At 33.7% G+C, this 18,467-nt stretch overlaps 1 protein-coding gene and 1 long non-coding RNA gene across 14 annotated transcripts in view; one reads left to right on the forward strand and one right to left on the reverse strand.

Annotated features, from left to right (window-relative positions):
• Window positions 1-18,467, reverse strand: part of mark3b (MAP/microtubule affinity-regulating kinase 3b) — a 132,517-nt gene that overhangs the window by 53,929 nt on the left and 60,121 nt on the right. For all 12 annotated transcript variants that reach the window (XR_012395690.1, XR_012395688.1, XR_012395689.1 and 9 more), the window contains 1 exon segment: window positions 11,195-11,243. Coding sequence is in view for 8 of the 12 variants with exons in the window: in XM_068215560.2 (XP_068071661.1) it covers window positions 11,195-11,243 (49 nt within the window). In the remaining 4 variants the exon portion in view is untranslated.
• LOC141379444 (uncharacterized) lies at window positions 17,542-18,370 on the forward strand. 2 transcript variants are annotated; one of them, XR_012396057.1, is made up of 3 exons: window positions 17,542-17,660; window positions 17,825-17,841; window positions 18,319-18,370. It is a non-coding gene; the product is annotated as an uncharacterized lncRNA (long non-coding RNA). The 2 variants fall into 2 exon arrangements; XR_012396056.1 differs by lacking the exon at window positions 17,542-17,660 and having other exon boundaries at window positions 17,730-17,841.

An 18,467-nucleotide genomic window follows, 5' to 3' on the forward strand; every position in this document is an offset into this window, starting at 1 on the left:
ATTATAAATGAGAAGAACTCATACCATTATTAATAATTTTTTTATTCATTCATTCATTCATTCATTCATTTTCTTTTTGGCTTAGTCCCTTTATTAATCTGGGGTTGCCACAGCGGAATGAACCGCCAACTTATCCAGCATATGTTTTACGCAGCAGATACCCTTCCAGCCGAAACCCATCAGTGGGAAACATCCATGCACACATATACACTATGGCCAATTAAGCTTTTTTAATTCACCTGTAGCACATGTCTTGGGCTATGGGGGAAACCGGAGCTTCTGGAGGAAACCTACGCCAACACGGAGAGAACATGCAAACTCCACACAGAAATGCTAACTGACACAGCCAGGGCTCAAACCAGCGACCTTCTTGCTGTGAGGCGATCGTGCTACCCACTGCACCAGCATGACATCTTATTTTTTTATTTATTATATTATTGATTATTGTTAATATATAATTTGTTCATTTTATTTATTTGGTAGAAGTAATTGTATATGAAACTTTTTTGGTCAATTACAATTTTTTGTTCAACAACAACAATATGCGATAATATAATAGAAACTACATAATAATCACAATAACAGCAACAACAATGCTTATATTGTTATTATTTTATATATAAGTTCTATAATAATAATAAAGTTATAATAATATTTTATAATTATTATTTAATTAATTAAATTATATTAATTTACTTTTTTACAAAATAAACAAATGCATAAATGCAAACAATTATAATAGTAACAACATTATTAACATATTTATTGATAGTGATAGTGATAATATAATACTAATTATATAATAATAACAACAATGACAATATAGTATTATTATTACATTTATTATTATATGAATATAACATAATTCCAAATAATATCAATGTAGCATTTATTTAATTATTCTATTGATTTATCCTAACTATTTATTTATCTTTTTTACTTGGTAGTAGTAACTGTGTATTAATTAACTTTTTTGGCCACAGTCTATATTTAAAAAATAAATAAATAAATGCATCAATGCAAATAAAGAACTAAATGTTTTTTTAAATGTGTGTGTGTGTATATATATATATATATATATATATATATATATATATATATATATATATATATATATATATATATATATATATATAAATAAACAAAATAAGACAATGAAAATACAAAATATTAAATAAAAAATAAAAATAATAAAGTTAAAAGAAAATAATAAATTATAAACATTAAATACAGTTTTAACATGTACTTTTAAAATGTTAAAGCAGAAAGTAAAATCAATCAACACTGAAAACACAGTAAAACTACTTTTCATTGTTAGCTCATAATACACAATGCATTAACACAATAAACTAAAACTCAACTCAACTCAAACTCAATTTTTAAATATGATTTTAAACTGGAATATGAGCTGGTTATGTCAAATATTTTTATTTAATACCACGTCATGAACAATGGCTATATTCATGGCAACAAAAAATTTATCAATAATCTTACATTTAAATACCTCAAACAAATGAATACATAAATTAGATACAATTTTTAACATTACTATATGATAAAAATACTTCAATTGACCTGGACATTTCCTCGGAAGTCACTTCCCAAAATCTTGTTATTTAGCATTTTAATCAGTGTTTCTCCAGCCGTACTCCTGAAGCATCTAAATGAGCTGAAATGTAATTCAGATCAGCCTCGGAGACCTCCAGGAAAACACTCCTGCAAGTCAGTTCTTTGAAATGTGAGTGACGGGCCAGGTTTAAGTAACACTATAGCCGACAACACACAACATCAAACATCAAATCCCTACACGCACGCTAAATTTAGTAACAGTGTAAATGCCAGTGAAGACAGTGCTCTGCTTCACACACACACACACACACACACACACACACACACGCACGCACGCACGCACGCACGCACGCACGCACGCACGCACGCACGCACGCACGCACGCACGCACGCACGCACGCACGCACGCGCACGCACGCACGCGCACGCACGCACGCACACGCACGCGCGCGCACGCACGCACGCACGCACGCACGCGCGCACAGAAGCTTTTGTGATCGGTCGACAAAACTTCAGCTATTCTGAAAATAGGTCATCATGAGTCTGTCAGGCTAATATGATTCTGCTATCACCTTAAAGAGCCGCTTGAACTATAAAACTCTGCCCATGATTGTTTACTCAACATGTCATGACAAATCATTTTCCTCAATAGAAATAAATAAAAATAAAATCTTGCTCCAGAGACTGAAACAGGTCAATATAAATGGAGAAAATGAGTGCATTTATTAAAAGCACTGTATTGTAAGATATTCAGTATTGTTTTGTATTGTACCATATATTTAATATTGTATTGAAAAGGTTGTAAGATATTTAGATTAGAGTTTATTCAACTAATCTTTAATGCAATCTAACTTGTGTAATTTGATGTACAAATGTTTTCTTAAAAGATGTTATGATGGCAAAATGTTATTTTATTTATTGATTCATTTTATTATTCTGTATGTTTTCTGTATTTTTATTACTCATATTTATTTTCCCCTCATTGGTAAGGGGTTTCATTGTTGGCAAAGGATTTGTTCTGTAAAAACAAATACAAATCAGAATTTTAAAACATAGTTCATATTTGATTAGGCAAATAATGATTTACAGTGAGTCAAAAAACATGCATATGCTAATGTTCACTCCACAAAAAGGAAGTAAAAAATCCAAGCTAAGACAATGGCCCCTTTCACACATACAGACCTTTCCGGAAAATTGCCGGCAATTTTCCGGAAAGGTTGTATGTGTGAACAGGTCCTTTTTGAAAATACCGGTAAATTCGTTCTGGCTATTTTCCGGAAAGAGAAGTTGTAACATTACCGGCAATTTGCCGGAATGCTGCGCTGTGTGAATGCAGAAGGAAGATTGCCGTAATAAGCGCGTGCACGTCTAGAACGTGCTGACGTGAGACGTCTGCTTTAGCCAATCACAACAGTTAGACGTATTCACGTCCGCGCAGTTTGTGAGAATAAAAACCTTTGAATATTTTTCCAGACACATTTAGCTGCTAGAAGTTAGTCAGATCACGTTTATATGTTCTTCTTAATGCCAACTGTGTAAATAATCATCGATGAGAAGCTTATGATAAGCTGTTGTTTGTTTACCTTCAAGCTTTGCGTGTGCCTGTGAAACAGCCTGTGAGCGCCTGCACACGCACATATTATGAACATCTCGACATGCGAAAGTGATCCTGCGAAAGTTGTTCACAATATTGATCATCCACAGAGTTTGTAATTTAGTCAAATGTTTACAAATACAAGCGCAGCCGTTTAAAGCTCATTTGTGGTGAATGATGTCAGAATTTACCGGTATTTTGGAGTGGATGTGTGAATGCTCTTTTCCGGAAAATTTCCGTAACGTCCTCGCCTGTGTGAACAGCGCTTTTTTTAATATACCGGTAAAGTCGTTCCGGAAATTTTCCAGATATTTGCCGGTATCACTGTGTGAAAGGGGCTAGTGACAGCCAAAGTCTTAAAGCTGCAGAAGGTGATTGTCTTCAGATACCTGTTTTGTTGTGCTGGTTGAAAGTCTCTTCACATTCCAATAGTAATGATTAAAGTAAAGGATCTAAATGTATTTAAATGTATTTTTATATTCTGGGTGAGGCAGGAGACTTAAAAATGTTCATACAGTTAAATATTGTCGAGCCGAATAATTCCAATACATTGATAAGTAGCCCAAACTGTCTGTCAACAACTGTAGATTTGTACAACTGTGAACCCTTTCACGCAGACCCGCGGATGCACGTTCACGCAGGATGTGGTCACGTGGACACGACTGACAGTGATAAAAACAAATGCTGAATCAAAACTTTTTAAAATCCTGAATCTATATTGGAGTTAGTTTTGCACGCTGGAGGAAGGATGACGCCATGGCTGAAGTATTTCTGTTAGACAGGTAATGTTCTGTTTTAACACTATTTGTCACACAAAGCTGATGTAGACTTTGTAGTTTTATGAATGTGTTTTATGCGCAGACAGGTTGTTCAGCCACTGAAATTGTTCGGCGAAAGGTTGATGTGACTAATTTCAGTTTCATAAGGGACCATTGACAGCACTGATAATGCAGACATTTATTTATTACAAAATAAGTGGATCTAATTGGATTTGCATTGTAAACATTAAACAAAAGGGTATTATCAAATTTTTAGTTACAGTACTCCAACAAAAATATATAGCATAAATCTTCTGTGGAAAAATAGCAAAAAAATGTCAGCAGATTGTGCCTGGTCCTAGTTATCAGCAAACACAAGCTTACAAAACTGAAAGATATATATAATTGAAGTCAGAAGTATTAGCCCCCCCCCCCCCCCCCCTTTTAATGTATTTTTCTTTTTAAAATATTTCCCAAATGATGCTTAACAGAGCAAGGAAATTTTTACAGTGTGTCAGATTTTTAAGCCCAATTTTAAGGACAAAATTATTAGCCCCTATAAGCTATATGTTTTTTTTTGGATTGTCTGCAGAACATACTATCATACAACAACTTGCCTAATTACCCTAACCTGCCTAGTTAACCTAATTAACCTAGTTTAGCCTTTAAATGTCACTTTAAGCTGTATAGAAGTGTCTTGAAAAATATCTAGTCAAACATATACTGTCATCATGACAAAGATAAAAAGGAATCAGTTTTTAGAAATGAGTTATTAAAACTATTATTTTTAGAAATGTGTTGGAAAAAATCTGCTCTCCATTCAACAGAAATTGGAGAAAAAAATCAACAAGGAAACTAATAATTCAAGGGGGCTAATAATTCTGACTTCAACTTTGTATATATACACAGACACACACACAGACACACACACACAGACACACAGACACACAGACACACAGACACACACACACACACACACACACACACACACACACACACACACACACACACACACACACACACACACACACACACACACACACACACACACACACACACACACACACGCGCGCGCGCGCACACACACACACAAAATTATACACAAATACAAAAAGATTCAAAATGTATCTGTATAAATATATTTTTATGAATAAAACACTAGAATGACATAGGGTGACACAATTTTAACTACATACACAACCAATAAAAATAAAGGTTCCCTGTAAAGTGAAGTAACTGTGACAGAAATGTAATGCAATTATCATGTAAAATGTAGTCACATAATAATAATAATGATAATAATAATAATAATAATAATCATTATCATCATCATCATTATATTGAGGAATAATTACAGAGCTGTTAATCCAAATTTTTATTTAAACTGCAATAAAATAATATTTGAGAAAAAACTATTTTAAAGGGTGCCTAATTTATGTCTAAACTATTACCCTGAATAAGTTTTTAGGATTTGGTTTTTGATCACTCAAATGTGATTATTTATACTAATAGATATGACAGTCAAAGATTGTTAAATTTTTTGTTTGTTATTTTTATATTTCTAATAGAACAGGTAATTATGCTCGTATAATGCCTACAATGTTTTGTCCTATATATCTGAAAACAAAACTGTGAAAAAAGTTTCAACTGAAAATATTTAAACTGAAAACATTTGTAAATAAATATATATAATTAGACAAAAAGCTGATTTACAGTGGCCTAAGCAGCATTCATGTTTGGAATGCCGTGAGGGCGAGTACATAATGACCAAACTCCGATTTAGCGCTGCCCTGATTGTGCCAGGCTCAACCAGACCTACATCAACAGCGCCCACATCCTCTTCTGACAATCCGCTCCACCTTTTTCCCTCATTTACCAGGAAAGGACAAAAAGTAGGTCATGTGTGGGGCAGTGAGAGCGTGTGACAGACGCTGTACTCTCACGGCTTCAGACGGACCAAGGACAGAGAGACTATAGTCTACGCCTAAAAGTGTTTATGCAGATTATTCCATGTGTAAAGCAGAAATAAGTGTTTTCATGATGACACTTTGCATTCTAATCAGAGCTGAAAGATTAATTCGATATTAGAAAAGTCTAACATTGGGATTTTTTTATTTATTTTGTGATTCATATCGTGATATGAAAACAATTTCACCAGATGACTTTATATCTTTTTTTTTATAAAAGAATTTGTAATGTTTGATTGGGATGATTCTGCAGTGTAAGTGCATCTCCATAAAATCCAATTAGCAATCTATAAATACCAGTGTTGGGGTAACGCATTGCAAGTAATGGGAGTTACGCAATAATAAGTGGTGGGCCGTTATCGGCGTTAACGTGCTGCATTAATGCAAGACTTTTATCAGGCGATAAAAAATATATATCGCCGTTAATCTATTCTCAAAGTTGGGTTGGAAGCTGGGTCTATCCTACGCAAGCTATGATGGCTTTCACTGTGATATTTTAGCGCAGGTGTATACCGACCGGTAGCCGTCTGACAAAAAAGTGCCCTTCTGAATCAAATGAGCAGGATGCCCTTCTGGATCTTTCACTTACTTTGAAGACACTACTAACTACGCTTACATGGACATCTGTAATCTACTTATTTGCCTTAATAGACAATAATATAATTAAGGTGTTGACATGAAGTGCTTTCATGTAAGAGTTTCATGTAATTTCAGGTGACTTTAACTGCAGTTCGACAGTTTTACTATCACTCATGTATCACTCTATTTCATATGTGCCCCCATGACAAACTGGGGTAATAGACACAAATAAGGAGTAAGGACTGGTGAGAGTGTTATGGAATTTAATAACGCAAACCAAATGGAAAGTGTGTGTGTGTGCGGTCCTTTACTGACAGCCGCGTGTGTGGATCTTGTCGGAAAATATGGTGAAAAGTCCTACATGACGGTAAGAGTTTGATCACGGTGTTTACTTCAATAATGCCACTAATATATGAATATAAACTCCACATGTCTTAACTCCATTTCTGTTTAGATCAGTGATGACTTTAGTCGGATTAAGTTGTTTTTACATCCGCTGCGTAAAAACATCTGCTGGATAAATTGGCGGTTCATTCCTCTCTAACTACCCCTGATAAATAAAAGGACTGAGCCAAAAAGAAAATAATTAAATGAATGAATGAATGAATGAATATGAAAATTACATTGTTCCCTAAAATCATTCGGCCCTGCTTCTGATTCCTGGAGAGGCTCTAAATTTAGTAAAACAGTGACTGCAGATGAAAAAAAAATGTTCTGAGAAAGCCTGCATTTGAGAGACGGAGGTTGCGTGAGGAGGCTGACGGAGGTAAAATCTGAATGAAAGAGAAAGGTTAGGAAGTGCGTGGGTCGTCGATGGGAGTTGGCAATTACCTTCCCTCCTACTCGCTGTTAACACGGTACAATCACGCCAATGCATCAAACACTTTCACTCCCTCAGTCATTCAAATGTGCAGAATATGTGCCAATGGAGCAGGCATAGTACATATTGAAAACAAAATCTGAATTATTTTAGTAGTTGATCAGTTCTTTTGAATAGTTTGTTTCAATGAATTTTTTAGACAATTAAAAAAAAAAAAAAAAAAAAAAAAATCACAGGCTGACCTTACTCATGCACTCAAATTTTGCATTATTTTGCATGCTTAAATCCTTGTGTGATCGCACAACAACCTACCCAATAAAGTAAATCACTAGATTAAAAATTATTCTATTGTATTCTATTAATCTATCAAGCCCAAATTTAGACCTGCATATACAGATGAAGTCAGAATTATTAGCCCCCTCTACATTTTTCCACCAATTACTGTTTAATGGAAAGATTTTTTTTTCAACATAATTTTAAACATAATAATTTTAATAACCGATTTATTAACTGATAATCATTTTCTTTGCCATGATGATGGTACATCAGTATTCAGCTTAAAAAGTGCAATATAAATGCTTAACTAGCCTGTAACTAGGCAAGTCATTGTATTGTGATGGTTTGTTCTGTAGACAATGGAAAAAAAGATTTTGTTTAAGGGGGCTAATAATGTTGACCTTTTTTAATAATTACATTTTATTGGATTTTTCAACCTAAAGAAACATAGACACAGATCTTAACAAATTCCTGTTTCAACTTAGAGCCTTTTGGATTTTCACTCTAGATGTCATCTCCAAAAGGTTTAAATGAGGAGTTGGACATTGGTCATTTTTTAAAATAATTGTTTAATTAGGTGTTTGGGTTTTTTGGCTATATTTTGTTGTATTATTTTGTTCTATTTACATGTTATACTTGGTTTTGAATAGACCTTTTTCTTAGAACGCAAAATTACCCATTATGCTTTGCGTGTATGCGCAAGAACAATGCCAAGAACTTCTGGTTGGCAGCTGATGCGTATAAACAGTCACATTTGAACAGCTTTTATATAATAGTACATGTACTTCACCAAAATGTTTGACACACACACACGTAGCCTGTACTGTCCCACTAACATAAACGGCTCCCGATTAGAATCAACACGCAAATCAGCCAGCACAGTATCAGTCACGGTCTTTTATTGGTCATTTTTGTAAATTGCATGACTTGCACACCTGTTAAGTTTCATGCCAGTAATCTGGTTTGCTCTATAATGCAGTGAAGTATTGTGTGTGCGTGTGTTTGTTTGTGTGTGTGCTACAAGAGCCGCTGAGCTATCAGCTGAAAGGCTGGGGAAACACACACACTGTTTTTCTCTCGCGTTTGAACCACATCTGACAGATATAACGGCTTTAACACACACCTTTCAAAGTTGAGTGTCACAAAAACACTCCGTAATCCACTCAAAACACTATTGAAACCCATTTTCGAGATTGCAAATGACCTATTGTAAACACTGTAAACCAAGTGTTAGACGCTGGTAGCTATGGCTCCCTTTATCCAGCAGCCTAGAAAAAGGTCTATAATTTGTGATGGATTGTTTTTGTATTTTCGCTTTGAATATCTAAGTTAAATAATTCATAAATGTATATTTTTCTTGTTATTTCTTGTTGTGAGATAGTAGGAGATCATGTGATCCAGAAGTGTATAAATAGGAGAGCACCTTACTGTGATGAACATTGTCTGATGAAAAGCCGTGTGCTCGAAACTTTACACGTTTTGTGTGAGCCTTTTTAATTTAATAAATTTGCATTTTTGGAGCTTTAGTGTTGCCGCTTTTTGAATATATGATGAGCAAAACAACAATGACAACATAGTTTAGCGGGTGGGAAAATAAAATAAAGAAAATGATGATGAAGTCTCTGAAGAATCCACAGAGGTTGAGTGGCTGGTTTGTTCATCCAGATATTTAAGAAATAAACCCCAGACGCCAAAGAATTTTTCAATAGAATGAGTCAATAAAAATATCTCAGTCTTTCTATCTGTATTACCGAAATCATGTCCATCCACATTTGAAATTAAGGGGGTGAAGATTACATCCAATGTCGAAGCACAAACCTTTTAGCCAAAATAATGACTTATTAGTTAAAAACTGCTTTTATTCTAGCTGAAACAAAACAAATAAGACTTTCTCAAGAAGAAAAAAAAATATTTTAGGAAATACTGTGAAAAATGTCTTGCTCTGTTAAACATCATTTAGGAAATAGTTGAAAAATTAAAAGAATTAATCCTTTTAACCTCAACTGTACACTGTAAAAACATACCTTAATTAATTAATTAATTCTGTATTCCATGATTTACCTTTTTCCCCCCCATTTATTTATGATTATGTATTGCATTATGTGACTTTTATCTCTGCTCTGTAGACTTTTGATGTTGAAAATTCAAATGTACAGTTTAACAGAGAAACTTAAATTGCTATGCTAGTAGTTTGAAACAATACTATATAATTGTACTATATACAATACTATATACTATTTTAGAAATAGAGAATAAAGTATGCAAAATAATACTGGTGTTTTTTTTTACCAGTATTTAACACCAACCCAGACAATATATAATTTTAAACTTGGGTTAAACTCACCGCTATTTACTGTGTAACAAAGATACAGGGACACTGGAGTGTTTCAAGGTTATGTCGATAAGCTAGTTTGTCTAAAAGTTGACACAAGCAATCCGCTGATGAGTTGCGGCTTTAAAATGCTCCAGTAGTTACACTCAATAAACAGCAGTGAGTTCAGTGAACTGATGACCTTCATGGCCAATTACAGTCGTTTCTGTTGAGCATGTGAACACAATGGCAAATCAGCATCATTTAAGAACACAATCAACAGCGCTCAAATTTTAGCAGGAAATGGACGTTTTTAAAATTCCAGTATCGATAAGTACTAGTCTTATTTCAAACTATTAAAAAGGTCAATAAGTCACTTTTTCCAAATTAATCAACATCAACAGTTGTTGGAAAACAAAAACAAATTAAAAGTCAAAACCAAAAATTAATGAAAATTCTAAGAAAACTTAATTTACAGATATATTTTACAAAGTTTGTTTGTTTGCTTTATTTATATAGACCATTTAAAAACAACAAATGTTGACCAAAGAGATTTAGAAATCAACCAACACACAAAATCTATACTTGTATATGTAAATTAAATTAAACTAATTACTAAGTTTTGACTAAATTAAGTTTTTTTATAGAGAACAAAGTAATATGTTGTAATAATTGAATATATTCAGATCCTATTTTATAAAGATAACAATGACAGAAGTAATTATATTATTACATCTAACTAATTGTTTCACTTTGAAATATATCATACATTCATAGAATAAAAGTCCTACTGAAAAGTCTCAATGAACCAAAACTCCCCCATTACAGCTGCCTCTGCATTTGCAGCACATTCATTTTTACAATTCATTAAAAAGAGCCTAAAAACTCCTCCAGTACCCCCCATTCTTAATCTTGCCTCCACGAACCAATCACCATCCAGCACCGCAACTGTATGTTTTAAAACAGAAAACAATAAGCACAACCACCTGCTCCTGTCCAGCAATGGGGGTCACAGAAGGCCGATTAAAGGTATTGGGGGTGAATAAGGGGCCACACAGAGATGACATCATGAGACAGAGGCATGTGCGGGCCGTCAGATGATGGATGCTCAACAATGGGACACACAGAGGCACACAGGAGAGCTTTTGTGCTGCATGGAGGAGCCGCTCGGCCCTCTGAATGGCGGCTCTGGGAAAAGCAGAGGGAGATCCTGCATTGCGGATTAAAGAGGCCTCCACTACGGCCCGCTTTGTGTGCCGCATTCCCAAAAATCTCCACAGAGAGAGTGTCTAAAAGCAGATTTACTGTAGGACGACTTACCAATATTTGGATGATTGAGAATCTTCATTATTCTTACTTCCCTGAAGAGCTGTAAGAGAAAACAGAACACAAAATTAGACATTAACAGTGTGCAAAAACTTAGAGATTGAAATGCTTGTTTTTTTTAAAGAAACTAAATGGATAGTTTACCCCTTTAACATTGCTAATCACAAGTTACAATATAAAATGTAAGCTTATTTATACAGCACATTTCATACACTATGCTAATCTAAAGTGCTTTACATAAATAAGAATAAAATAAATATAAAATGTATAAGAAATAAAAACAACAAAGAATGATTAGAAACAAAGTAAATTTGGTTTGAAAGGAATTTAAAAAAAAAAGAAGGACATAATAGATGACCTCTTGCCTTAGAAAATATTTTTTGAAAAATAAAATCCAGAGGTTTTGGTCTATTTGGAAAGTACTCCTAATTCTTTTTGGAGAATCTAGATAGATAAGGGGTGTCAAACGCAGTTCCTGGAGGGCCACAGCCCTGCACAGTTTAGTTCCAACCCTGCTTCAATGCACTTACTGTACCTGTAGGTTTCAAACAAGTCCGAAGGACTCAATTTGTCTGATCAGGTGTGTTTAATCAGGGTTGAAAACAAACTGTGAAGAGCTGCGGCCCTTCAGGAACTGAATTTGACACCTGTGATAAGGATGGTGACTCTTTTATTGAACTGACGGACATTAAAAGTGTAAAGATTAGACAAATGTGTTATTGCTGTATTATTTATTGTTGGTTTTAATATTGATTTATTTTTATTTTTCTCTTTCAAAGTGTTATTTAAAGTTATTTAAAATGTACATTATTCTTGTTGTACTTTTTTTTGCTGAACTGAATAATTAAACCCTTGTCAATTTGTATGACAATGTTTAAAATAAAAATGGTTGTTAAAAAAAAAGAAAGACATAATAGTGTGCAAAATAGTCACATTATCTAAACGTAATTTTAGTAATGTGAACATGAAACATTTTTATAAAAACATAATAGTCGCATAGAACACACTTGGAATAATGCTGTAGTTTTGAACATCACAACAATCATAAAATCCAGAAAAAAAAATAACATGGGTGTCATTGCATGAAAAACTGAACTGTTTTTATCACTGAACATAATGAAATGTTTCTTTAAAAGAGTATCAGCATATTAAAATACCTTCTGAAAGATCAAGTGAGAAGAGTGTTTTTCAGTGTTTAATCACAGGAATGAATCATACTTTAAAATATATCAACATATTTCAAAAAAACATTACACACACACACACACACATATATATATATATATATATATATATATATATATATATATATATATATATATATATATATATATATATATATATATTTTTTTTTTTTTTTTTTTTTAACCTCAACCATTTTTACAGTGATGAATGCATGGCATTGCTCTGATATTCAGGTTAATTGCTAGTTAGTTCCTTACACTGTCTAAACAGCCCATCACTAAAAGATTTAAAGCAGGGAATAGTATTAAACACGTTACCATTTTCCTCAGAAAACATATTTCTAAAGGTGTGGTTGACTTAAAATTTTCATCAGATGTTGGTAACAACCAAAGAAATCTACATATGGAAAGAAAACAAAACTAATTTGATTACAAATTTAGTTAAGCGTAAAAAATGAAATGATGCAGGAAATAAATATTAAAGACAGTGAAAATGATGTGTAGAAAGGCAGTGAAAGCCCAGACAGCAGCAGAAATCTCTGAAAACAACCCTCTGCCCTTCCTCAGTGTAAATGAGAATTAGCTGCTTTAGTTTAACATCTACATTAGCAGGAGGATAAACATGAAACCAAAGTGAAGATTTCGGCAAGACAATGATCCAAAACACAGCCAAGGAAACTCTCAAATGGTTTCAGAGAAAGAAAATAAAGCTGTAGAATGGCCCAGCCAATCACCAAACTCAAATCCAAAAGAAAATACAAAATAAAGATCCGATTTGATAGACGAGAGCCACAGAACCATCAAGATTTTCACTCTTTGTTCTCTGTGAAACAATATCTGTAAATTAACAGTTTTTCATATTTTCATTTATTTATGTTTTTGACTTGCAACAACTTTTGATGGTGAATAGTTTAAAGTGACTGTGAAAAAAAAAACCCTGAGCAATGCATGTGCCTTCATTCTCGATATGAGAGGCATCTTTAAGCTGCCATCACCAAACCAGCATTTTGTATAAAGAATTAAATACATTTCAGTAGTTCAGCACTTTCTCCTTGTGTCATTTCATTGTTATTACACATAACTTGTTTTTCAGATTTTTTATTATTTTGTTTTATTTTTGTATGTTTTTATTGTTTGAGTTTTTACTAAACTCTGACTCAAATCCATGTCAACAGCTCCTTTAGAAATATTATTTCCAGAAAAATACCATGACTTGCTCAATGCTTATTTCCCTCTCAGTATATAAAAAAAGATATCAGATACAATATAGTTTTAAATATAATTCTACATATTGTTAAAAAAGTTCACAGCAAAAATATATAGAAGCAGACTCTATGAAAACAGAAACAATATCACAAACAAATTGAGCATTTTGTTTTTCCAGCTGACTAATGAAAAGACAAATCCAGCCAATCAGAATCCATCCTGCTTTAAACAACATTTGAAGCAGTGGATAATAAAACTGCAGGATGTGCCTATAATAATAAACAGCGCAATACTATGTGTTGTGTGGATACTAACATACAAATTCCTGTACAATCATTACTTATATCTCTACACTTGCCTTTCCTGAAACCCTTCCTCAGTTCAGGCTCTCACCACCAATTATTTTTTCGAGAGTCTAGTCTGTACGTCACTCTGACGTGTGTACGGTCACATACAAAAAGCCTAAAAGCGTGAGAAAGAGTGAAAGGTACAAAATGTTTTGTGTCCATTTCACACAGTTCAATAGTCAGTGCTCATTGAACAAAAAGAAACTACCAAAAATCGATACACCCCTCCGACTGCAGGGCTAATTAGGCTCTTAGTCAGCCAACGATGTCCTGAACCCACCAATCTATACAGACGCTCAAGTGCAAACACGATTTAAATGCGCTCTCATAAATCAGAGCACGTCATCACGTTCTGGCACCCTAAACGCAGAATAACCTGCTGACATTCGAGTGGACGTTTGTGGATGCCGAAGCCCTGTGTAGTAGAGAAGCCACCCCGAGCGGAGTCAAACGATGGCATTTCATTTCAAAGGGCCAGCGCGTAAAAGACTAAATTTAGCTGTAAACACAGCCTGTGACTTTGAGCATACAAAGTGGTAACGCAAGCTGTTCATACAGACGTTGTGCAGTTTGCTTCTTCCACACAGAAGAGACTACACTTCAGTTTTACCATTTTTGAAACCATTCAGATGATCTGCAGGTCTGGCGGGAGCACTTTAAGCTTAGCTTAGCATAAACCATTGAATTGGATTAGAACATTAGCATCTCACTAAAAAAAAAATAAAAAAATAAAAAAATCACAATTAGTTTTGATAAATCTATTTAAAACTTGACGCTTCTGTAGCTACACTGTTAACGATTTCCTGTAGAATCTACAATAACAGCAAAATTACTGTATTCACATTTACAGCATCATTTATCTTGCTGTATATGTATTTAAAGTATTGTAAACCTTTAAAATCTGTAAAAAGAACAGTAATTTTCACAATGCAACTTTAAAATACAGTAAAATACAGCATAACTGTCCAACAGTAAAATACAGTTCATATTACAATTAAATACTGTGTAATTTACAATTGTCATTAACAGTCAATATCAGCTTTTCATTTTAATTCAGTTGTAGTACACAATGTAACTAGCAGAATATTGAGCTATTCTGAACGCTGTTTTGAATTGTAGTTGACTGTGTGCCCTGTAGTTCTGTGATGCTACTACAAATTGTTAATTTCCCCAGTATTTAATCATCTAAAGTTTTATGTGTAAAAAGTTTTCCAACGCAGTCTGATCAGTCATTCAATGAATAAACTTAGTGACTCTATTAGAGCTATAATGAATTTTCAAATAAGAACCAACAAACTAATGAGCCATTATGTTTCATTAATGCAATTTTGACACTTAACTGAATGTGTTAATCTGTCAGAATAGTTTTAATCAGACAAAAAAAAAAAAAAAAAAAGACTCAAGAATTCTTGAGTTTATGATGGCTGAATCAAAAAGACTCAAACTCACATTTTTTTTTCAATAATTAAACAGTAATTATTGTGAAAAGTGCTATACAAATAAACTTGAGTTGAATTTCTGCTGAATCAGTCTGACAAAAACTAACCAAAGCTGTCAAAAACACTTAAACTCATCCTTCTCTGAATAAAGTCTATTTTGTATATATAAAACTTAAATCTGCAGACATCACAATGCATAAATAATAAACACAAATACTAAATCACTGGAGGATTAAAACTTAAAAAAATGTTTTGCTGCTTGTTCAAACTACTCAAAAACTCAAAATGAGCTCAAAAGACACAATTCTTCATACTTTTTTTAAGACAAGTTAATTGTTTTATGTTGACTCCACTTAAGTTTATTAACTTCAATTAATTGATTAGAGTTGGGACAAACTGAATGAATTGTGTGAAACCCAGATTTTTTTACAGTGTAAAAGTAAAAAAAAATAATGTTTTAATTCAGCATATTTCATATTTTGATGCAGGAGACAGTAGCTATGTTTCCATCAAAATATGCAAATTAAATTTATGCGCAAAACTGGAAAATGGCATAAAACTTTGCCATTTTCATTATCACATGATCTATTAAAGCAAAAATCACATGACTATTTTGATGCGCATGCTGGAATTGATTCAGGTAAATTCCTTTTCATCGTAGTTTATGCAAATTTTTTTAATTGATAAAAAGTTTATCCTATTTTTAACCTAAAAGTTTAATCACATTTTTAAGGATCTTTAAAGTTTAACCAAATTTTAACAACCCTCTCTACTCCAGTGTTGCGAATGCAATCAAACAGACACAGCATGAAAAGTAACATGATTTAGAAACAGCAATGAACTCCTTGTTGCAGCTCAAAATTAACATATTAAATGCAAAACTAAATGCATTTGTTTATCGATTATTGAAACGAACAGGAACAAATAATATTGGGCAGACTTTTTCAGGTTGTCATAAATAAATGTCACTCGCAGTTTGACTTGTGAATGAAGAATGATTGACAGGCAGCGGAGGGAAGTGATGAAGTGAACATAAATTTAAGCACTTGAATATCCATCTGTACTTCACATTAAACTATCAAATGGCTTCAGAACATTTGTGATATACACAACCTGACAAAAGTCTTAGAGTATCCACGTTATAATGTGATCATTTGGTATCAGAAGTGGCTTATATGAAAGGCAAAGACCTCTAGATTACTCTGCAGATCTTTGCACGCCCCAATACTGAATGTTACCACAAACCATGATTTTTCCTTTACCAAACTTGACTGATTTCTGTAAGAATCTTGGGCCCATGCTGGTTCCAGTAGGTCTTCTGCAGTATTTGTGATGATTGGGATGCAGTTCAACAGATGTTTCATGGGAAAAATCTACCTTCTCCTAAAACTGGGATCGACGACAAGACTTTTGTCAGGTTCTGTAGTAGGCCTACATGACAACTTTTTAACACCTTATAATAGGCTACCTTTACGGCTTTTGTTGGTCTATAAATTACACAGTATATAGCCCACGTGCAAAATCAGATTTGGATCGGTCCAAGCTGGCCGATACCTGATCCAGCAAAAAATATGCAGTCTCGAACCGATATCCGATTCAATTATCGGATCAGATGTATCCCTGCTAATTTTCTAAATGTATGCTTATCTTGGCATTTCCATCCAGGGTTTTTATGTGATATTCCAAAATGTGCATACAAATAGGTGGATGGAAACACAGCTACTGACTATACTGAAGCATTAAAAAAACGACACCAAGCAACAGCTAATTATCAACACTGCCGGGTGGTTTCATAATAATCGAGGTCTGATAACAAGCTGATGGCGTTAAACTGACTAAACAGATTAGCGAGACACGGTCTAGGGCTTTTCCTTATGACTGGCAGAAAGCGGGATGCTGGGCGCTCATGTTCCAGAAAAGACGGCACAGCAGTGGTTTGCAGCCCGCAGCCACAAATTACAGATCGCTAATTAAAGAGAGCGAGGTCTCCGCTAATGAGCGGAAGCCATTCAGACGTAGATGAGCTCGGCGTCTAGAGAACATCAGCTGCTTTACTTCTCCTGCAGATCCTAAATCATTTGTAGTGTCAGAGATGGTGATGAGAAACTGCGCTCGGACACCCAGAGATTATAGTTAAGAGAGAGAGTTTTGAGTTTGACATATTAGTGTAACCCTCGGTACACAAATGTATTATAAGATTTAATCAATGGACCAGATGCTCAGAAGTCTAAATTCCTCCAAAGAGAGAGAAGATACAACAACAGTGAAGGACTCGGACACAGAGGTAAGAATAATAAAAGATTGTATTGTAAAATGTTCACAGAAATATAAAATAAATAAATAAATAAATAAAAATAAATAAATAAAACAAATTCTAGGTTTTTTCACACTTATCTAATGACCTCAATCTTATTTACACTCTCTAATAACACTTCTCTTTCTTCACAGGCTATATCACTAATAAGGTAAGTTAATATTGTTGTTTTTCTGTTTTTCTATTGTTAAGGCTAATATTATATTTTGGTTACTATTATAACAATAATATAATATTAATATGCTAATAACAGTACTATATTAAAGGTTTGCAAGTGTAAGTTAATAATACAATATTAAAATTGTATTATTATTTAACATATAATCAAGATTTCCCTTCTTAAATCAGTTAACCTCTCTCTATAAAGATTCAAAAATTTCAACGAATGAACACTCTAAAGGAACAATGTACAAATAAAATAAAAATGAAAATAAAACATTCACTTAAAACATTTCAAAATGTTCCAAAAGTCCAGTAAAGGTGATAAACTTTCAAAAAGATTCTTTTGCAAAACAACTAGGTTGCAAATTCAGTTCCAGAGATCCAGGATGTTGCACTTGTGAGTGTGTTGTAAATTTACACTCCTACCATGACGCTGAATAGGTTTTACTTTGTATCTTTTCAACAGGTGTATCCAAAGAATCCACTCAATGGGAGGCTCGCCAGTCCAACTCCACAATTAGACACGCCGATGGAAGTTGAGACAATCCAAATCCAGAAAAGAGTTCAAACTTCAATTAATTCGAATCCAGAGCAGATCACATCCAGCAACTGACG

This window comes from Danio rerio, chromosome 20, assembly GCF_049306965.1.
Source record: "Danio rerio strain Tuebingen ecotype United States chromosome 20, GRCz12tu, whole genome shotgun sequence".
NCBI classification, from domain to species: domain Eukaryota; kingdom Metazoa; phylum Chordata; class Actinopteri; order Cypriniformes; family Danionidae; genus Danio; species Danio rerio.